The sequence below is a fragment of the Crocodylus siamensis genome, chromosome 12 (genome assembly GCF_052110815.1).
Source record: "Crocodylus siamensis isolate JL-2025a chromosome 12, ASM5211081v1, whole genome shotgun sequence".
In the NCBI taxonomy this organism is placed as follows: Eukaryota; Metazoa; Chordata; order Crocodylia; family Crocodylidae; genus Crocodylus; species Crocodylus siamensis.
In genome coordinates this window covers 4,848,917-4,871,258 of record NC_143406.1, presented here as the reverse complement: position 1 = coordinate 4,871,258, position 22,342 = coordinate 4,848,917, and the positions used below count along the sequence as shown (strand labels likewise).

Here is a 22,342-nt window from a genome sequence, read left to right as displayed (position 1 = left end):
CAAACTATAAACTGTAACTCTGGCGTGCTCTACCTGGCCCAGTCACTCCAGCTGTATAGGCAGTAGGTAAAATCACTGAGGGTCAGATGTTAAAGCCCTTATATCCACTGGAGAGCAGTGGACTTGAACTGGGAGTCACACAAAGCAATTGTCTCCTTCAGGAATAAATGATTTACAATCTGGCCCCAAAGGAGTTCATTTCTGCAGGCAGTGGACATAAAAACAAGGGGTCAGGCAAGTCTCTTCATTTAGATCCCAGCCTCATTTTTGAACCTGCCACGTGTAGAGTCGGAGCTCTCTGTTTCTTAGCTCATTATAAAGTGCAGAGTCATTTGCCAAATCCTAGACCTAGAATTCAGATTCCCTGCAGATTTGTTGCCAGGGAGAGCAAAGGAGCGGCCCAGGTTGTCTGTCCTGCTCTAGGAGCTTCATCTCCTGCTTCAACTCTGGAAAGTCCCTGGAAGACTTGGAGGAGGGATCACTTTTCCTGCAGCAGGCATCTAGACATGGGTCCTACCAGAGCCTGGCCTGAATCATTTATTGAAATCTAACAGCTGATGCTTTTTAAGGACACGGTGGCCAAGCCAAGCAAGAGAAAGGATTATACCAAACTCTACCGTAGCAATCAAAATGGGTTGATCTTGTCCCAGAAGAAACTGCTTTGCACTGAACCAAACATTGAAAACAAACCCCTGGTGCCAGGACCCCAACTGATGTAAATGAACGCTGCTTTATACCAGCTGGGGTACTCTGAAAAGAGAATTAATTGGGGAACGTTGCAGAAGGTTAAGAAACATGGGCTCGAGTGCTGTGACGTTCAAGCTTGAGAGTTCGGTGTTAGGAACATGGGCTAGCTGCTTCTCGAACCTCAGTGACTTGGGGGCTGTAATTCTGAAGCATCACTTCCTTTTTTCACCAGCTGCAGAGAGCCAGTCCCCTGGTTTGGCCCCTTGTTTAAACTGCTGAGCAAACACCATCCCTCTCATGCAAATGTTTGCATCAGGACTTTGCTTTGGTTCCCACAGCTTCCTTCTGTTCCCAGGGCTCTCAATTCAGGTAAACAGGACATGCTTGGCCATGTGCTGAATCCTGTTTCACAGCTGTGGCCATGGTAGCCGCTAAGAGGCTTGGCTTCCTCGAGCTGTATTAAACCTATGGCGTGATGCCTTGGAAAGTGTCTCTTCTTTTCAGATGAAGTTGTCTGAGGCTTGGCCAATTGCAAAAATCTCTCTGAAATGCATAAGATCAAAGGAAAGGAAGGCTGGAAGGGGTCTCACGAGGACATCTTGTCCAGCCCCCCTGCTCAAGGTAGGATCATCCCTGACTAAAGCAACATGATAAGGTGCATCTCACACGCAACACCCATGCTGGCCCCAGGAGGGGAACAGGACTACACTGCCCATCCCCATCCCCATTGGGAGACTAACGTTTCCTGTAGCTCATGCTCTGGAAACACCCGTTCCAAGATTGTGGCGCTACACCGTACTGGTGGGGAAAGAACTCCCTGGTGCCTCTCCTACCCTTGGAGGAGCTCCAGTGTAAGGTATTTGTGCCAACTGAGTCTCATTGGCCTGTCTGCTTGCCTTTGAGTAAAGCAAGGGCTTGATCACCCCCAGTTTTTCTTAAACAATAAATGTGACAGATCCTCCTGAGCCAAACTCAGCCCCCAAATTACAAGGCATGCCAATTTAGCAGAGTGCACATCAGGGCAGAGTCAGGCCCCAGAAACTAAGTGTTGGGAAAGCTGTCATGGGATGTCTGCTCACCGTAGCTCATCGGATGTGAACTGTTGATCTGGGTGGCAGGGCATGGGGGGTGCCTGCCACTTTAAGGGCTGAGCCAAACAGCCAGCAGGTGCTTGCTTGCAGCGGCCATTTTAACTCTGGCCAGCTATATAAACAGAGCAGTTTGCTGCTGGCAGGGCAGGCAGAAACATTGCCTAGCTGAAACGCTATTTGGTGCATCTTGAAAAAAAGGGCAGGAGCTTATGAGGGTGGTTTGGAGGCTCCTGGTCCTGGGCATGACCTAAAACTGCACCCTGCCGGGGAAGGGTGGCCTGGTGGGGCTCCTGGTGGCACGGGAGTCCCCAGGAAATGCCAGGCCAGTTACCTCCCCGGTGAAAGGCGGGTCAGGGCGCCTTAACCCCAGCCCCCATCTTGGGGTGGGTTTTGGAGGCATTAGTGAGGCTAAGCACGGCTGCGGCCACCCGAGGCCACGAGGAAGGTGTAAGACCCCAGGGAGTGAGAGCAGTGGGGCTGGGCACAATGAGCAGAGCGCCACCTGAGCCCAGCAAGGATACGAGGTCCCAGAGACCCGGGGGGGATACTATGGAGAGCTTTGGGAGGCCTGGCACAGAGTAGGGCTGAAGGGCTGTGCGTGTGAGGGGGCTGAGTAGGGCTGAAGTCAGAGCCCAAGGGGCACGCTGAGTAGGGCAGAATGGGAGTAAGCTTGAAGGATAGCGCAAGGGCTCGGGGCAGAATTAGCCCAGGGTTTGGCATAAGGCCAGACCACGTAGAGTAGGCGAACTCACGAGAACCGAAGGCCCTGAGTTGTGAGGCCAGGATGGGAGTAGCGAAGCCTGATAGCCCAAGAGGGGCTGCTCGAAGGAGGAGAAAGGGCAGTGGCATGTGGCCCAGTAATGGGCAGTATGCCAGAGGCCCTGGTGAGAGAGGGGTGGAGTGAAAGAAGCCGCCTGTGAGAGGGGAGGTGGTGTGAATATGCGCATGTGTGGAGCCCAACTTTGGACTCATTTTGCTCCGGTCTCAGACTGGGAGTAATATTAACCTGGATGCCATCTGCGAGGCATGGGCTGCGGTGCAGGATAGGTTCAGAGCTGCAGATAGCACCCCCTGGCATCGGGGCAGTAATGGGCAGTCTCCCGTATTTACCATCGGTTTGTAGGAACAGCAAAGTCACAGCAGGCGAGACTGGGAGGATTGCCCTGTAGTGACAGGTGGGCAGGCCAGCATGAGACCTGGCCTCAGGAGAGTGCCCCCTGTCACAATCTGATACTAAATATATGAATCTCTACTTCTTGAACTAAAGGATGAGCTCCCCCTGGGTAGCAGCTGCAGAAAGATTATTAATCTCTTATGTTGACTACCCATTAGATGAGGCTAAAGAGTGGTACTGTGGGTTGCTTCTTTAGTGGTGCACATATAAGTTATGTCACTAATGTACATAAAATGAAGGACTCCTTTTAGGTACTTCAAATGGTTCTCTTGTCTCTTCAGGATAATGTTGGCCATGGCCAATCCAACCCTAGGGAAAGAAATAATACACCCTGCTTCTATAGGGGACACCCTGGGCCTCACTTGAGTAGGAGGCTGTGAAACACGCCCTGTGCAGCAGGCCAGCACAAGGCCTGTGTACCACTAAGTCCTGCTTATGTCCTATTATGAGGATGTACATGGTGCACAGACCTTGGGCTCTCTGCATAAGAGTGAATTGCATCCGGAGTGAGGATAAATTGTTCCTGGCTTCCACTGGACACTTTGCTGCGCTCCATTGACCCCTGCTATGATATCTGAGCTGCACTGAGCCTACAATGACTAATATCTGTATCCAAATAAGGTTTCTTTGGTGTTTGATCATAGCTGTCAAATGACTTCCCAGTGTTTTCTCTCTCCTGCATAAGCCATCGCTAACCATCTGTTCCTAATTCTGCAAAGCTACGTTAAACTTCTGTTCAACTCTTTCAAATTTCCTGTCCATATGATACCAGCTCAGTTCTTATCTTACAACCCCATTATCCTAAAGCTCTGGATTTCATTTTCCAAAGCTATCTGTTTTCTTGATCAAACGGCTTGGTTTGCCTTCTAGATATTGCTGTCAGACATAAAAAGAGCCCCTAGGAAGGCTGAGAAGTTTGTCAACCAAATGCAGCATGTGGGATTAGCAATTAGAGCCTTTCCTTTTTTTTCAGCTAACTTGCATTTTTGAAGAGCAGGAATGATTCGGAGCAAGGATATAGCAGGACACTGTCTGTACGTTACTATGGACATGCTCACAGAAAGCCCCAGAGCTCCGTGAGGGTCACAGAGGGTCCTATCAGGTGTAGCATCCAGATTCCAGAATGAAGTCTCTAATCCCAATTTCTCTCCTTCCCCTAGTTGTCCAGCACAATGGGCTCCAGACTCTATAATAGCAACCAGGGGAGGTCCCAGCAGAAGCTAAGGCTACTTCATGAAAATGCAGGATGAGCAGAGCCTTCCCCATCTGCACAAGTCTTACAGAGAGGTGGTGTGAAGGAGGGTCCCAGGTGGTAGTAGGAGGAAGGGATGGTGCTGCTGCATTTTTTGTTCACATTTCTGGAGCCCTTCTCAAACTGATCACCCCACTCCAGGCCAGGAAGCAGAGAATGAGTTGGAACCTATGAGCATTTGTACACGCCACGACTTTTCCCATTTACGCTGCCGCAACTGCACTTGTGTGTGCACAATCGTGATTGTCACTTCAGCACTCTGTTGTAAGATTTCAATGCATAACATCAGATGATTCACAGCTGTGACTTCCACAACCACTTTAGCTCTGCCTTGGTAAGTATCTAGTTCACTTTAATGCTGCCTACAGAGTTCACTCTGAGCCACCCTATATATGCGCACTATGGATGAGTTACAGTTACCATGGGAGACAAAACTTTTGTTTCCCTGACTTCTCAGTGTTTGAAATCTCAAGGAAATGTTGCTTTAGCATAGTTCTTATCCTGGTTTTATATGAAGTCCCTATAAAAAGTATCTGAACTAACCCGTCTTCTACATACTTCAAAAGAACACAACTCAGGCAGCCTCCCATCAGTCTGCTGTTGACCTTTGGAAGCTGTATCTATCTCATCAGTTCTGAAGGATGTTTTTTTACCAACTGGTATGTATATATATTTTCAGTTTGATAGCAGAACCCCTGTTCACCCCCACCCTCACCCCCAAAAAAGAGCCTTTATTAACTGGAAAGAGGCCAATAGGTCAGATTCACCAAATTAATTAGCAAAGGTTTCTAATGTCTCTTCATGGCTGCTTGGACCAAGCTGAACTTCAGAGAGGATTAGCAAAGCAAGGCCTGCTGGTTCTGGAGACTTTCCATTCATATGGGCTTCCAGGGAGCATATGCAACAGTTCAGATCAAACAAACACTGGCCAGCTGTATATTTTCATAATTAAATTTATGCCAAAACACGTCTGTTCCAAGCAGAGAGGTCCAACTTTCTGTAATCTTTTTGTACATATGTAGTCGTTTTCCAGACAATGACCTGCATTGTCCCAACCAGTGGTTGCCTCCTATTTAGCTGAGTCTTCTTTATCCCTTTCTGTCACTGAAGTCATGGAAGTGCAAATCTAGGGTATCCCAGGGGGCATGGAGCAGGCGTAGCTGAATGAGAGGCAGCAGTCACACCCTGCAGTACAATATTAGAGGCTCATTCTACCCATCAGAGCTTAGATAGTTCAGTGACTCTTGGTATATACATTGGGAAGCCAAAAATAAACAGATGGGCAGATGAAGCGTAAAATGTTAACAATATCCCCTGTAGTCCCAGCTGGGAAGGATACTCTTATGGTCAAAGTCACCACTTTGCCAAGAGGCTACACAGTGGTCAGTGTCTGTCACGAGACCAGCCCTCCAGGCATCCTCCACAGAAGAGATGAGCCTGTTACGGCTTCTACCGCAGAGCACGAGCTGCAGAGACTTGAGTGTTTCCGTTCTAGCTATGTGACTTGGCATCTGGTGTTGATCGAGGTACCAACCGTCGCGCTGTAGGGGATAAAGCTCTGAGGGACTAAGTGAGATTGAATTGTTGCCTAGGCCTTGTCTTGGCCTCTTGCTCATTGATGATCCTCACTCCTAGAATTGCACAGATAAAAAATAACTGAGAAGCTGATGCTGCCTGAAACCGGACAGGTAGCAGGTTTGGATGGACCGTTGACAGTGTTGATGGCTGTAAAGACTCCCCACGCAGTGGTTCTCTCCCCTTGGTCTTTGCTTAGCACTCATGTTCATGCCGTGCGAGTACGCATCAAGCTCGAATACAGCTATCTGATGTTAAGTGTGGCCGTTCAGTGTAGATCCAGGCCAATCTGCATGGGCATTCCCATTACTCGTTTCCATAATGCTTTGGTAGTCTCCACATCAGTCGATAGGCAGGGTCCTCTTTTGTCATTGGCATTTGAGAGACCAAGTCTGCCCGCCGGAGAGAATCCACTGTGTTGAAAAGGTGGTGATTTGAGCAGCGTCTTCCAGCCTCTCTGACCATACGTCTCGCTTCCAGCCCTCTGCCCAATCCCACGGTCCACTTCCTTCGTGCCTGACACAGCCCAGCTCACCTGCTTGTCGACCTCACGTGCGGTCCCACAGCTCAGCTCCCTGCAGAGCACCTGCCTGCCACCTCCTGCGGGACAGGCTGTAGAGACACCCAAGCCAGATCCACGCACGGTAGCTCTGGAACAGAAATGACACGGCTGCATTTGAGGGGCCCGGTACTGGCTGTGCCTCGTAGCAGAATTAGCACCCGCAGAACAGCCCAGGGTCTCAGCACAACGCTGCCAGCAGCTCTGGGAATATGCAGTGAAGAGATCAGTTAATACCCTGTATCCATCCTTGCAGACCACTCGTGCCAGTCGACCGTAGGGCCATGGCCTACTGCTTGAGAACCGTTGGTTTAAGCCACTTCTTTTAGACAGCCTCTGTTGCAACAGCTCACAGCGCTGTTGTGAGTGTGGGATGGATGGTCTGAGCCTGTTTTTAGAGAGGGACAAAAGGAAAGAGTTGGGGAAGGGGAAAAACTGCAGATTGAGGGGAGTAGGAGCAGACCCCCAAGTCTCTCAGACCAGCTCGTGCCATCCAGAATTTGAGCCGAAGCGGGTGGATGTGGCGACACCTGTTCCCTCTGCAACTTGCTCTGGTCAGGGCACCTCTCAGGATCAGCGTAACGAAGCCTCAGAGATGCCACTGGTGAATCCCAGGGTCCTAGGAGACCAGGAGGATGGCAGCCGTAATGGTAGTGTTCGCTCCCTCCAGTCTGGTCTTCCCGTTAGCCCCCACGTGCCATTCGGTAACCCCCAAAAAGCAGTGTCTAAGAAGGGACGATAGCCTCATTCTGTTAGCGCTCAGCCAGTCAACTTAAAGCTTGGTAATTTCCATGAAAATCATTTCCTCCCACTCAGATGGTCGTCCTGCCAACCTGAGAAGCTTTGCAGACCCCTTGCTACCCTTCTTTTAGTCTAAACCATCCAATTTGTCCCACTCTGTTTGTCCCTAGTTTGGCTGACTTTCCTTAACGGTGTTAATTATCAAGCGGAGCCAGGCTATCGTTACCTTGGACACGGCAGAGTACGGGCCTCCGCACAGCGGCGCCACGCGGCATCTCCTGCGCTCAGCTGTGTCTGTCAACACGAGAAGGATATGCAAACAACGTACCCAGTCGAGCACTAAAATGTGAATTCTCCCATAAATTTCCAGCTCCAAAGGATGGGAGCCTGACGTAGACGCAGCCCTGCCTACCCAGATGGCTCCGGTTAGTTTATACACCCCAAACAGATGGCGCGCATTGCAAATATTGTGCTTTTGTTTAAATGCCTGTGTGTGCACCCATGCACACACACACACACACACACGCACACCCCATTGCCAAGGCAAATTGAGAGCCCTGGGGCTTCTAGCTTCTGGTCCTGTACAAGCAACTGGACACGTCGACAACCGAAGGCTTTCTGCTAGGTGTGTCGGCGCTGTACGCTGATGGGGATTTGTCGGCGCACGCTGCTAACTGAGCGCATTGTTAGTGTTGTGATGAGAAGCGGGCCCAGCCCGCTCGCCTAGCATCGGAGCCAGCTGTCCGTGAGTCCCAGGGCAGGTAGTGGGGTCTCAGATGAAAGGGGGAGGCTGTTGTGGCCAGGCCACCTGTTTAAATAGGGTGACTTGATAGACACTACCTGGCAGGTGTTTGGAGGCCTCCCTACAATGGCTCGGCTCTTTCAGCCTTTCATCCCAACTGGCAGAACAGGCAGTGAGACCAAGGGCTGAATGAGCGTGGGAGGTATCCCCATGTGCGCACACTCGTTGCCAGACTTGTTGCCCTTCAGATCAGGAGACGGGCACCTCCGAGGGGCAGTGTGAGGGAGCTTGCTCTGCCCCTCTCCAGGCTCGTGCCGGGGAGCTCCAGGCTTCGTTCTGTGCTCAGGAATGAAGTGGGAAATTGCAATCGAGGTGGGCAAGAGCAGTGTTTCTGGGATCTTGTTCTGGGATGCAGTCAGCAGAGACTGCAAGAAGTAGCAGCTCTTCCTCCAGGAGGCATCTTCCTGCATCCCTGTCTCTCCTCTGGATAGAGACATAGTTAGCCGTGTCAGTCTGAAGTCGAGCAGAAGGCAGGGTAGGTTCAAACTAAGTGAAGTAGATATATAGCACAAGCTTTCATGAGCTGTAGCTCACTTCATCGGATGCTGCGAAAGGACCATTCGGGAGCCAGAAGTCACCTGTGATGGCTTCTCCGTTCTGCAGAGAAGGAACAAGAGCAGTGCACCAGCCAGCAGGGCCAGAGCAATCGGGAGCCTGCCGGAGAAAGAAAAGCAGGTAAGAGAAAGATGGCTTTGTAAACCAAAGCTCCCTGTCCCCTTTGCCAAAGTGTCTCGCGTCTGTGGAGAAAGTGTTTTGGAGGAGACGGGAAATGGGAGATGCGTGATTTTACCTTGTGTGGAGCAATTCCAGCCTGGTGCCTGGAGTCGCTGGGAGGAGGAGCTGTGCTGCCGCCGTCTCGCTGCCCTTCCAAGGCCCTTTTCATTTCAGCTACACTCACTAGTGAAGTAGCGTGGCGCCCAGTGAGGTGGTTTTATCCCCAGTTTGCAGGCCCAGAAAGGACTAAGCGGCTCACTCAAGGGCGCACAGTGAGTTGGTAGAGGGTTCACAAACAAGCCCTGCAAGTCTGGGCTTCTAGGCCCCTGTTGTAATCCCTGGACAACACTTTCTTCCCACCAGATGCACGCTGAACACTCAGGAAGCCAGGAGCTAAAGGCCAGCGCGTAGCATTTCCCCCGAGAAAGGGAAAGGACGTGTAACAGGGGTGTTTGTTCAAACCTTGTACACCCTGGGGAAAGGTGAGGATTCAACCAGGGGGATCGCTCCAGTGCTCAGGCTTGGATCGGCACTGCCAGGACCTGGGTGTCCTAGCAAGGAGCAGTCATTCCCTGGGAATACGGTAAAATGCCAAGAGACGGAAGAGGAGCTCTGGCTCCATCAGTCACACACCGTCTTGACAGCCCCTCTGGCTTCAGCTCCTCAGTCCCCGATTTAATGCACTTCTGACCCCGGGCAGCACCTGATCATGATCTGCAGTGAACGTGACTTGAGACCACGAGCTCAGGCTGTCCCCTGAGCCGGACTCCCAGCTCTGAGCTGAGTCTCAGCTGGCTGAGCTCCTGCTGCCCAGGGCATCCCTCCTCAAACAACACCTGCACTACTCCAGATAGAAAAGAGCTGTGTCTGTGCCAAGGGCAGGGTTTCCCTGCCACCCCGAGACATTCAAGGCTCAGCGAGGCCAGCTTCTCCTGCATGCCCATCCTTTGCCCAAGAGGGCTCCACTGGCCTTTGGTGTTCAGTTGGGGATCAAAGGTGAGCCAGGTGATGGCACTGGCATGGGCAGATATAGCAAAAAAGCTTTTCATGAGCTAGCTGGGATGCCACCGCCACGTAACCTTGAGGGCCGAGAAGAGCGCGTGGCCAAAGGGGGACTGTGACCATGGGTGGACCGGCTGCAGAGAGGGAGAGAGGCAGGGTGTAGATTGATAGGAAAGCAAATTCAAGCCGACGAGATGATGCCAAGGAGCAGTGACACGAACTGTGAGCAGTGGAGAAAGCTGGACCGCGTAGCACTGTGACAGGATTATAGGCTGCCTTTCTAATTATGGATGGCAAAGGATGAGGGGATGAATGTCCAACCCTTCAGGAAGAGCAATCCTAAAATTAAGCCAAAGCTACCGCTCTTCTGGAATACAGCCTCTAGCCCCGAAGTAGGGCCAGCTGTCCAGTCCAGCAAGCGCACCGGCTGTATGCTGTAATCAGCTGTCCCCTTGAAGACCACCATCCAATAGCACATCATCCAATAGCTACATTTTTCTAAGCTATCCACGCTGCACACAGCTTAACCCTACAGTCCGGTCTGCTTGTGGGTGGCTGCACTTGTCGAAGAAATGTTGCTCGCACTCATACGTGGGAACGCCTGGAGCGATGTGGCGCCGCAGTCGGGGATGGGGCCCATTATGTCTTCCTCCGTGCACCCTGTGAAATCTCCCTTTGGCAAAGGTGCCCTCATCTCGTTCCAGCTGGAAGGCCCACAGTGCTCCCTTGTTTGTTGTTTGCAAGCAGCTCATTATTATGGGAAGCGGGGCTTTGCCGCTCTGAATCAGACCACAGATGGCTCCGATCTCCTCCGTGCAGACTCGAATCCAGGTTTTTGTTTACGTCGTGGTAAAGATGGGACCCAAGAGGAAGGTTTGGATCTGGCTTTTCACAAAAGCAGAGGTTTTGTTTGGGCCCAGCTCTGGTGGTTGTCCCCATCCTGTCACCCACCCCCGACCTTTAAGCAGAGGGCAAAAAAGCCACACCTGGCCAGCTGTGCACCTCTGTTCATAGGCAAGTGGGAAGCGGTTCTTTCCTGACTCCTGCAAGTCATCACCACACTGCATAATGTGATAATGTTAGTCCTGCCTTAGCATGCATGTGACACTGTTGGGGAGATATGCTTTAAGTGGGCATCCGGCTGCCCAATCCTTTCAAAAAAATCCACCTACCTTTGGTTTTGTTTTTCAGCCACGAACAACTTGGGGATTTAGGTCTGTATTTACTGACGCTACATTCAGTTTGCTGCTAGAGGGACGCACTCTCACTGTTCAGCTCTACAGGGGTTCAAGAGGATGAGCAGCATCGAGCCCTGGATTTCAGGCTTCTCTCAAAAGGATTTGCTTGTGCTGCCAGGCAGGGCAAGAGGAAGAGGACAGCAGATACTGCAAAGCAAGAAGGGTAAATCACATAACGGTGGAGGTTATTGTCAGAATTTGCAGAATTGCTCAGCACGTTGGGAGGAACTTAAAGGCTGAGCACCTTGAAACTCTGCCCCAGGAGCTCTTCTGAAGATGTGATGAAGCCCTGTTTTTTCTGGGTTACACATCTGTTCTTTGGCTGTTCTCCCCTTGGTCTCATTTCAAAGCTCTGTCAACTCTTACAGTCTCTTCCTCGCAACCCACGGAGGATTGTGTGGAGACTACTTCACAACAGAGTACCTAATATGTTCCCAGCCTGCCTGGGAGCAAAACCCTTTGCATTTTTTTCCAGTCATCCTAATAACAGATAATCAGGCAAACAGGGTATCAAACAGAGAAATGTGTAGTAGCATTAAGCAATGTAGCACAAGCTGGATCACTATAAAACATATCTTGTAAGACAGTTAGACTGCACCGCAAGGGCACAGGGTGAAAAATGAGCATGCGTGAAGTCTGGGATTTCTGTTTATGAATGTTCCAAAATCAAATGAATTATAACCTTCATGGGACAAACCTTCGAAGAGGCATGTGTGAGCTGATGAAATCATTACAGTATCAACAGATGAGCAAATTATACTGAGATAAAAGGTGGGAGGCACTCGCCACTTGTCAACTGGTCCACAATAGCTGTTAGATAGGTGTGGTTGCACTCAGTTTTGAAACACCTAATAGATTTAGGAGCATAAAGGTCAGCATTTTAAAAGGAAGTAGGCACCTAACGCTTTTGAAAAATCTGGGCCTTAGTTTAGTGTTGGAGTGACGCTGTAGCTGTGATGGTTCAGGAAATATGTGAGAGGCAAGGATTTTTGTGGGTGACATCGTTTGTTAAACCAATGTGCTGCTGGGATACTTTTAGACGAGCTTTCAAATGCAAGGCAGTTTCAGTTTTGAGAAGAACGTCCCACATGGCAAAGCTTGCCTACAACCGTCCCCACCATGAAATTAGTCGAGTGAAAAATATCACCCACAAAAATCCTTGCCTCGGGGCCTTTGTTTCATTATCAAAAACGATTTAAGCAGTGAGAAACCTACATCTTTCTGAAGTTCACTGCTCTGGGGAAATGAGATGTAGGCATTTCAGCGTGGAACAGAACAATGCAGAACTGCCCCTAAAAGGATGGGGCAGGGTCCTTCAGCCTCACAGCTGCCCCCAGCACTTATCACGCAAGGGCCCAGCGCTCTCAGCTCTCCCGGTTGGTTGTCGGAAAGGAGGGAGCTGAGCATTTCCCAGACGGTTCTTAGTAGTTTGGTGAATCAGGCATGCCTCTGTTTTTCTTTAGTGCATAGATACCTTGTTGATGGATGCTTTAGAAGCACCACCGACAACAATTAGAAAGTACCTTGCCTTGATCAAGGACAATACTTCCCTTCAGTATTGTGCAACACACCGCAATCAAAACTTCCACCTACCTCTGAGCTTGCAAAAAGCAGCCTTACTTTCTCAGACTCTCATCCTCAGGGATTTCATCGACAGGGACACGTTCAAGTGGTACCCGGATGTCATACTTGTGAGACAACTCCAACAGTGACAAGTGACGCACACATCTCCCTAGGAGGGATACCATTTATTTCTACACTTCAATACTTTGCTGAATTTGGGCCTGATAATTTAAGTGGAACTCAAGTGGTGCACAGATTTGTGTATGTTGTCTGCAAGGGGTAAATATGACCTCAGAAACCATCCTGTGGCTGCTCCGAATGCAGGATGGGTTTCCCATCAAATCTCTCCTTAAACGGGAATTAAATTTCTCCTTAAGTGGGACTAAGAGCCGCACAGCCCAGCTGTACAGAAGTAGGTTTGGCCTAATCCAAAGCTCCCTGAAGTCAATAGAAAAAAAAAAACCAAACTCACATTGACTTCGTATCAGACTCTGGCAGAGTTTCTTAACAAAGGGCCTGATCTGAAGGTCATGAAAATCAGTGTGAGTAGTTCTATAGGCATTAATGAGTTCGGGAGCAGGCTCCTAGTTTTGACTCAGGTACTCTGATTTGCTGAACTCTCCAGGGAAATCTGTTGTCCAAGTGCCAGCTTTGCCTCTGTGTACTCCCCTGACAATAAAAAGAGACTATTCAGTCAGATCTAAGCTACCAACAGCTGTGGGGAAAGGAACTGTGACGGGTATATCATTTACTGTTTCAGCAGTATCAGTTTACTCTGTTTTAATAACCATTTTCCTTGTACAGGATTCTGCCTTGGTCTTTGGTTTGTCTTTGTTTTAAAGCGGTGAGTATGGGTGCACACTCAGCTAAAAGACAGTCTTGTCGATTCTTGCATGTAATACAGAACAAGGATGGGCTAAATGTTTGTAACTCGTCCCCCCACAAAAGAAATCTCACATACTACTGCACCTACCGAGTAACACAGTACCCTGGCATCTCCGTTCTAACAGCCTGGCATCAAATGCCACTTTGAATGCCCCTTTTGTTTGCCTGTTGAAAGCTCACCTGGGAATCGTTTTCTGTAACAAACTGTTTTATCATCGCGCACCGGGAGCTCCAAAGGGATGCAATTCTGCCGTGGACAAGGCAAGCAGTGTTAGTGGTTCAAGGACTTGAGCTCCCCTTAAAAATGCATCGGCAATGGAGATGGAATTATTCAGAGGCCACACGGATGAACCGAGACCGATCAGGCGGTGGTGTGTAGCACAAGCGGGAAGGTGAGGGAGGAAGTGGTCTATAATTCAACAAGCCAGACTCTGCCCTCTGATGGGCACCTGGGCAGCTTATTGGTTTAAGAAGGAAAAAAAGCCACTGAAGGTTGATAGCGCAAGAGGCAAAGGGGAAGGAGACCTCGGTCTGTTTGGAAAGGAAGAGTTGCAAGAGGAGAAAGCAAACAAAGACTCTGGATGTGGATAAATCAATCACGTGCTCATTGAAATCGTGCCACCTGCCCATGAAACACAGCCGCCACAGGGCGGAAAGGTAGCGGATGTTAAGCAGGGCATGATCATGCTACATACCTCGTTGAGGGGGAAAATGCAACGCTGACTTAGGTTTGTGCGGGAAGGGAAGCGTACCAGAACTTGGCAAGGAAAGTCCACTTCCCTGTTCTGTTAGACATTGCAGTTATTATGTATCTGCTACAGGCTACTAGGCCTGTGCAAAGGGGATAGTGTTCGTTCTGGATTTGGCTGATTTGGGGGACGGTGATTCGGTTCGGTGATTCGAATCATTGTCTTGAATCGATTCGGCCGAATCAGGTAAGCCAGGCCCATCCCATGCCCGCTCTCCCAGCCTGGCAATGGCCTGCCCCAGCTCCCGGCACCTGGGGAAAAAAAAGCCGTGACTTAGCGGGTGCTGCCGGGCAGGGGGCAATCCCCGCTGCCCCCCACTGTCCCCAAGTTGTGTGAGGGCTCTGCACAAGCCCCGCGGCCCCCGCCCGCTCTCACAGCCACCACCATGGCTGCCCTGCTCGCCCTGGCTCTGGCCCTTTAAGAAAAAAAAATGCCAAAAACCCTGGACTCGCCACTCCTGCGGGCGAGGGCCGATCCCCACTGCCCCCCACTGCCCTGCGCCACGTGGGGGCTCTTCCATGAGCCCCCTGAAGCCCCGAGGCTGCTGCAGTAGCTGGTGACTTGGGGGGGCATTGTTTTTTTCTTAAAGGGCCAGAGCTGGGGTGGGCAGGGCAGCCATGTGGGGCTGGGGGAGCGGTCAGTGGCCGGGGGACTCGTGGCAGAGCCCCCCACATGGTGTGGAGGCAGCAGGGATCGCCCCCTGCCGGGCAGCACCCAGTGAGTTGGGGCTTTTTTTTTAAAGGGTGGGAGCTGGAGCAGGCAAGGCAGCCATGCGGGGGGTAGGAGGGTCTGGGGGAGCAGGCAGGGGATGGGGTCTGGCAGGGGTCCCCCCCATGGTCCCCTTCCCCCACCCCTACTTCCCAGCTCCAAGTCCAGCTCCAGCTCCCCGCTGCAGCAGGCGGGGACTGCCCAAATCACTGAAGCTCTCCGAATCTTTTCCAAATCAATTGATTCGGACCGTTTTATTGGTCCCCGATTCGATTCATATTCAGAGACTCGGCCGCCAAATCTCCTCCGAATCGAATCAGGGCCCAAAGCTTCGCACAGCCCTACAGGCTACCCCTCTCAGTTCTGTTTTTCGTCAGGGCAGCCTACGTTTCTTTCCTGACTTCAGAATTGATGCCAAAGTCCACACTTAACACATTCCCTCCTAATCACTGCAGAGCAGACCTGGCCCCGACCCGCTGTCTCTAAAAAGTCCAGCCTTGGACAATATTCAGCTTCACAAAATAAGAGCCCGGTGGGAGCTTGAGAACACAAGACACTTATCTATGTAGCTGAAGCTCCTGTCTTTGTTACCAGAGGCCCATGTAGGAATCACAGGAGTTATTCCCATATCTGGAAATTTATAGCCAATTAAAAAGTGAGTTGGGAAGAGTCTGAAGTGCTAATTGACCTAGAGCCCCGAGATGTTTTCAGTCCTGCATCTGACGATCACATTTTTGGCAGGCTAAATAACAAATTGTATCTCTCAGTTTTCTACTTGCTTTACAAAATCAGGAAGAGGGTTGGAAACATGGGGAAGTGAGTGTGAATGTGTGGCTGTGGGTGTGTGTTGCCTTGGTCTCTAATGGTAGCCCGCAAGGATGATAACAGCCTTCTACTGCTGCCAGTTCCTGGAGTTATTTATTTAAAGCAAGTAGGAGAAGGTTGTGCTTTAATGCAGGAAGTCCTGAGTAGAGCCGTGCAGAAAATGACTTCCATTTTGTAAAGGATTTGCAAATGTGTAAATAGGGACGAAAACCAAAACATTAAAACATTTCTTCTATCACACAAAAAAGCCCATGGTTTTCAGTTCATGTTAGCTGAAGCAGTTCATTTGGAAGAAAATTAAACTTTTTGTTAGATTTTGACATTTTATTTTGTATTACATGACATACAATAGACTGAAAGTTTCTCTGACCCGTTCTAGCTCTAAATTCAAACCCCAGGGATGATGAGTGGGGGTGGTGGTGATTACAGCTGGCTGAAAAATGATTTTAGAGAAAATTTGGAAAGAATTGATGTGCTTGCTTCAATGCCAGCTTGGACTTCCACCGTGCTTTGTGCGGAGGCATCCCCCTCCACTCCCCCAAAGACCTTGATGAGTTCAATACTCAAGATAAAAGCATTCTTGTTCATGCCAAGCATCCAGAACTGCTTTCCTCCTGCTGAGAGCTTAGGATAATATTTATAATACTTCAAGGTAATATTAATCAGTGATAAAATGGTGTAAAGCCATAAATATGATGACCTGGATGTGATGCAGCCACCCAGACTGGAGAAACAAGGAGAGGCAGCTTTGTCCTGCAGTCCTTACTCATGAAAGGGCTCCTACTGAAGCTGGATAGTATAGGACTTAACTGAGAATTAAAGGAGGCAGAGGGCAATGGTGGGAAACGGTGGGACTTGAACCAAATCAGTCTGAGAAATGCTGCCTGAGTTGGAAATGGCTTTCTGCCAAAATCTTGCTTTGGGATTAGAACGAAAAGGATAAAGGTGGAATCCATGTGAAATAGTCCCTGAGTCTGAAAGTGGCCTATATCCGACAGTGAGTCGGAGGCAAATTGAATAGGGCCGATGGCTGATGGCGGAGTGCTTGGATGAGCTGGAGCTGTCTTATTTGGGAGAAAGATTTTGCTCTCGGGAGCGGTCACAGGAGGAAGATTTTGTCCACGTGACCCTGTTGACCATGCACGCTTGCTGGAGAGAGGTAGCGGGGGCGCTACAGAATTTGCAGCATTGGAGCAATTGCACAACATGGGCGTTTCATTTACAAGGGGTTGCTGCCACCAGAGTGGGGCAGCTATAAACATACAACTCCTCTTTCGCCCGCTGGGGTATGATGTACTGATACAGGATGGGAGCTGGGACCTAACTCGAAGTGGATGATATGATGAACTCCATGGCTTTTGAGGAGGAATTGTAGACACGTCTTCTCTGTTGAAATAGTGGCCTTTTTTCTTGGGTCCCAGCAAGAAAATCTGCCATGAAAATTCAGCTTCAGCACAATCTGATTTCTTAGAGAAAGAAAATTGCCCACTGGAGTCAAACAGGTTAGGACCAGGGCTCTTAATATTTAAAGGTTTTATTATACCTGTAAACACCGCTGAAGGCCGCATGAGGCTTTATGGACCGCATTCACTGAGACATGTAACGGGCTGTCTCTAGGCACAGGGAAAAGTGTCACAAGGCTAATAGGCAAACTAATGCATGCAGTAAGTACTATGTGCTATGCATGTAGCCTGCATGCAGGCATGTACGCAATATGTACTATGAACATAAGATGCATGCAGTGTACAGATGTAGTGTCTAGATGGACCAAATGACACCCTGCCCATGTACACAGAGGTACTGTGATTGCAAAGTGTTAAAAGCTAGAGACCCTTGCATGATGGCAAGCACCTACAAATATCCCCTGTTGACACAGATGTGCTTGTCAAGGAAAAGGGTGTAATCACAATTATGGTGAGGTATGCACTCATATCCAGATATAGCTAGTGCTTCTGTTTTACTGTGGCACCAGCCAGTCACAACGGGTATACTTCCTTGTCCTTGCTTCCCACTTTGATTTTGTATTATTTTGCCTCTGATTATTAGTCATTCAGTGTCACAGGTGTGCACGCACGTTTCCAATGGTCCTGCCCTCTGCTCCCATGAGTCTGGACAAGCCACCACCCCATGGCAATGGCAGCTATTATTTTATCTATGACATTACACCACCAAAGTTGACTGCACATGTGGAGGTGGCTCCTGGTAGGTTCTTCCCCATGTTTCTACATTCAAACCACAGGAATGCATGGCTGTAAGGCAGTTGCACTAAGCTGAACAAAGTCACATTAAACTAGTCACTGATTACATCATTTGCATGCTCATAGATGCAAATGAAGGTTGTGCAAGTATGGGGGCGGAGAATTAATTGCAACTCTTGTAGAGACTAAATTGCTCTGACAAGGGAAATTTCCAAGGTCTAAACGAGTGCAAAATTGCACAAATAGCAAAATGAATGTACTCTATAAGGTTTGCTGGTTTAATAGCGCACAGAGGATAATAGAGAGGAAAGAAAGAGGCATGATTGTCTTACTGTAATAATGTAATAATAATCGAGGGCTATTGTCACAGAGTGGGCTGGCCCCTTTTAAATTATGGGGCATAGTCACACGTGATTAACTTTGCAGGTGGTGTGATAAAGGACTAATGATGTCAAACTGTATTTATGTCTCAACAATAAATACATCCCATAGGAAAGGAATGGAAAGGTTGTTACTGGCAGTTTCAGTGATACAACTGGCTGGTGAGTTAGTTTACTTAAGAATGGGGAAATTGAGGCAGGCAGGGTTAGATACTGAGTTTGGGGAGGTCCTGTTATGTCTGTCTACAGCCTATCAAAACAGCTTTGCTGAAATGGAGAAAACCACATATAGTTCACAGATTGTTAGGGGCTGGAAGGGACCTTTGCAGATCATCCGGTCCGGACCCCCCGCTCTAGGCAGGATTTCCGAGCCTGTAAGGTTTTTAAGTTGAAGTGCCCTTTAGCAGTAATAAAATGTATGCTTTTTATAATCTGTGCATATAAATGTTGTAGGTAAAGGTAGCCATGGGGCCAAATCTTCAGCTGGTAAACGGTGCGATATAGTTAGGCAATGCTCCCTACTCAGACTGTGACTGCCCATTGTTTTTACTTCCTTTTTGTTAATCAGAGGACTGCTGTGACTCAGAGGACTGAGCACAGGACTGAATATCAAGAGATGCGCGTCTTCCTCGTGGTTCTCCTGATGACTTACAGGCCACAAGCAAGCCAGGCAGTTGCTGCAAAATGACTTGAAATGTATATGAACTAGAAGGTTCAGATTTCCTGGTTTAAAAAAAGAAATCAGCCTTTTTTGACCAGAAACGGTATGCTGATGGACAATCTGGCTGGATGTTTGCTAAGTCACAAAATGCACCTACTTTACTGCAGCAAAGTATTGTGCCTAACTCTTTAAAGGTGCCTAATACTTTCGGGGGTGGGGGGGTTCAACCTGAGAGACTTCTTGATCTCCAGGCAGTGCAAGGATTCAAGGGCTTCTGCGCTGAATCCATGTGCTCCGGATTACGGCTCAGTTCTGAAAATCCCCATGTCGGCGTTCGCTGTGGGTTTTCTCTTCACCCCTGCAGTTCCTCTGACAGGTGTGTTCGCCACCCTGCGTTCAGGTCTCCCTGATGCATTCCAGCGCCTGTAATAGGATAAGTGGGGACTATCGGAAGAAGTAAACAGCGCCTGAACTTTCTCAGCCGCTTGAATAATTTTCCACTGACTGAGCAAACTGCATGTCTGGTAAAATGAGCTAATGCATCAAAGTGATTATCTTCCTCAGTCGAATTCTTTCTCGATCTGATATGGCAACTATTTCTGCAGGCGAATGGCCAGGAAGGGGCCTGTCTGCTGAAACTCTAGTTCCCTATAAACAGTGTCTTTCACATTCAGTTCTCGTACGTGCACATGTGGAAGGGGTGGGCACCAGCTTGGTTTCTTTCTTTAAGAGCTGGATTCAGAACATTAAATAATGGCTTTTGGTAGAATCCACACACCAGTTAGGCTGTACTGGTGCTGATGGGTGCTGTGGTGATGACAGCTCGTTGGGACAGAGTTGATAATGCATTGGGCAGTCGCCATCAGCTGCCGCTGGGGGCCTGTCTCCCTGCCTGTCCCTCTGCCCAAGGCAGCGGGCCACTTACTGAGTTTCAGCAAGCCATCGAGGGCGGCATGACAGGCAGCCCAGGGCAGATAAATATTCATTTTCTAAATTTTGAGGGGCCCCGCGGGCTGGATAGAATGGCCTAGCGGGCCGCATTTTGCCCACCCCCAAGGGTTCCCAGCTGTTGCTAACACCAGCAGGGCTAACCTGGTATTTGTAACTTCGCAAACTGTTCATCGTGTGTTTGGAGCAAATCCAAGGGGCTGCTTCCTGTAGGAATTGTGGATCCAGGAAGAGCAGAAGTCCCATAACCCAGAAGTGTGTAAGGGAGTAGAAGAGAAGTCAACAATGCTGACCCTTTCCCTACAACTGTTGCCGCACTCTGGACTGCCTACTTGAGACCAAGGGCTGCTGCTGCATGACTTGTTACGCTCTTGAGGGTGCTCTGGCCCCTTCTTCAGGCTGTCTGCTCACTTCCAGGATGTCATCCAGGGGTTTTTTTTTACAGATCATACATGATCTGTACTAGTGCAGCTACGTCTAAGCCGGAACGCAGCACCCCTTTGTTTCCGTCTAGGACTACGCCCATGCTGAGACCACATGGGGGAATTCAGGGAGGAAGAAAGTAACATCAGAAGTGCTGTTTTCTGGGTTGGGGGGAAGGGCCTGGGAGTTGGGCAGCTTGGATTCAGCTTGAGGAAAGGAACAAATATTAGTTTCAAAACAGAGATTTGCAAAGAAGCACATTGATTGCATCTATATCCACAGCTACAGATAAGTCTGTCCAGACTGAAGCTTATTGTTAGAATTTCAGATCCTCTGCTAGAAAAAGATGGACAGAATTGGACGCCCTTTGAGGTGGTTTTATGTTTTATTGGTATAAAAAAAAAAAAAAGCTGGCAGAAGAAATGTGCTATAAATCCAGGGGAAGAAAGGGAATGCAAGTAATTAACCATCAAGTGTCAGCCCTGTCATGCTAATAGGATCAGGACGACTTTTCATCCAAGCAGTAAATGAAATATTTATTTGCCTCTTCCCCAGTGACATGTTTACAGTAAAGCACAATGTATATAATTACTGATCACCAAGGAAAGCCGGAGAATGAGATTTGTCGAGCCCTCACAAGAATGCAATCCTAAAAATATGGGTAAATGGAAGTGAAAACTGATAGCTCTGGCAGAGGAAGTGGATTTTCTGCATCTCAGAAAGGGAAGCCCAAGTCCGGGGAAGTCCATCTGAATCTTTCCATGCCATTCAGTATTTTGGATCATGCTTTTAGTCGTTAGTATTTGCAGTGACTGGAGAAATAGGACGTGTCAAGTGAAACTTGTCTGGCATTTATCACTGGTGTGTCTTAGACTGAGGCAAGGATTTTTGTGGGGGACCTCTTTTATTGGATCGACTGCATGGCTGGGATCAAGCGAGAAAAACATTCTTTGTCAGATCAGAGGCCCGAAACTCGAGTCTGAGTTTCTTAAACCGTAAAATCACTGGCATGGGGACTATGCACGCTTCACTGTTCCTGCATGAAGCTGGTTGCAGCGGAGCCGAGATCCCGCTAGAGAAATTTGAGCGCTAGTGAAATGTAAGTGTTAAGACCTGCTGCCTGGATATGCCATTAGTTTTCAGCAGGAACCCACAGCGCCGTATAGGCTGCACAAACCCGCGGAAAAACCGTGGGGCAGATTTTGCCATTCCAGGCATGCTTCAGAGAGCAGGAAACAGGGGCAGTCGTTGCAAAACTGGTCCTGTTTCTCAGTAAAGGGGACCAGGTGTTTGAAGTGCCTTTAACGCTTCCCTCAGACTGAGCACAACTGCTCCTTGCCATTCAAGGGCTCTGGGAAGTGGCTGCTTTTCAGAATGAAGACAATGAAGAGCCTTTAATTCTCCTCTGTGGGCGGGGGGAGAGGGCTTTTCAGTGTTTTAAAGGAAAATAGGAAAGCTGTCAAGCTGGTCTGCCCGCAGCGCCAGCCCCCCCGCACCGCGGTTTCTCCGCCGCATGGCACCCGTCTCGCCCCGGGCCGCGCCCGCACCGAGCGGCCCGGGGCCGGCGGGCGCAGCGAGGGAAGGACGAGTTTCCGGCCTTCCCCGGCAGGAGGAAGGGGCTGCCCGGAGGGAGGTCTTCCTTGCAAGCTGCGGGCCCCAGCCCCCCTGCCCCCTGGCGTGCGGGAGTGGGCGGCGGGAAGCTCGGGGCCCCGACGTCGTCACCGCGGGCTGCGCTCAGTGTTAACCGCGCACGAAGTAGGGTTACGGGTGGGGTGGTTTGGGGGTCAGCAACTGCGCAGTAGCCTGTTAGCGCGGGGGCGGGGCGGGGCGGGAGCGGCTCACCGGCCCCGGCGGGAGGGGGCGGGGCCGAGCCGCGGGGTGCCGGGGGAGGGCGAGCCTGGGACCTCGCCTCCCCCCCCGCTGGCAGTGCGGAAGGCGCCTCGCCCTCGCTCTCCGGCTTGCCGGCAGTTGCAGGGGGCTTAGGCTCGGATGGGGAGGAACCAAAAAACGGGGGTTTTGTTGTCTGGTTTTGACTCCTCTCGCAAAAGAAAAGCTTTCTCTGAGCAGCTGGAGCGGGCGTCCGGACGGCGTTAGCCGCGCCCGAGGGCGGACGCGGGAAGCCGGTCGCAGGTAACTCGCGGCGCTCGGACCCGTCGGCGCTCCGGGG

General features: G+C 49.9%; 1 protein-coding gene across 6 annotated transcripts in view; it reads left to right on the top strand.

Annotated features, from left to right (window-relative positions):
- The first annotated feature begins 2,026 nt into the window (after window positions 1-2,026).
- The window catches only part of TMEM51 (transmembrane protein 51), a 48,671-nt gene continuing 28,355 nt past the window's right edge, over window positions 2,027-22,342 (top strand). For 2 of the 6 annotated variants that reach the window (XM_090023266.1, XM_090023257.1), the window contains exon 1: window positions 22,064-22,305. Coding sequence is in view for 1 of the 6 variants with exons in the window: in XM_090023258.1 (XP_089879384.1) it covers window positions 8,465-8,556 (92 nt within the window). In the remaining 5 variants the exon portion in view is untranslated. The other 4 variants (XM_090023264.1, XM_090023263.1, XM_090023258.1 and 1 more) reach the window with 4 other exon arrangements.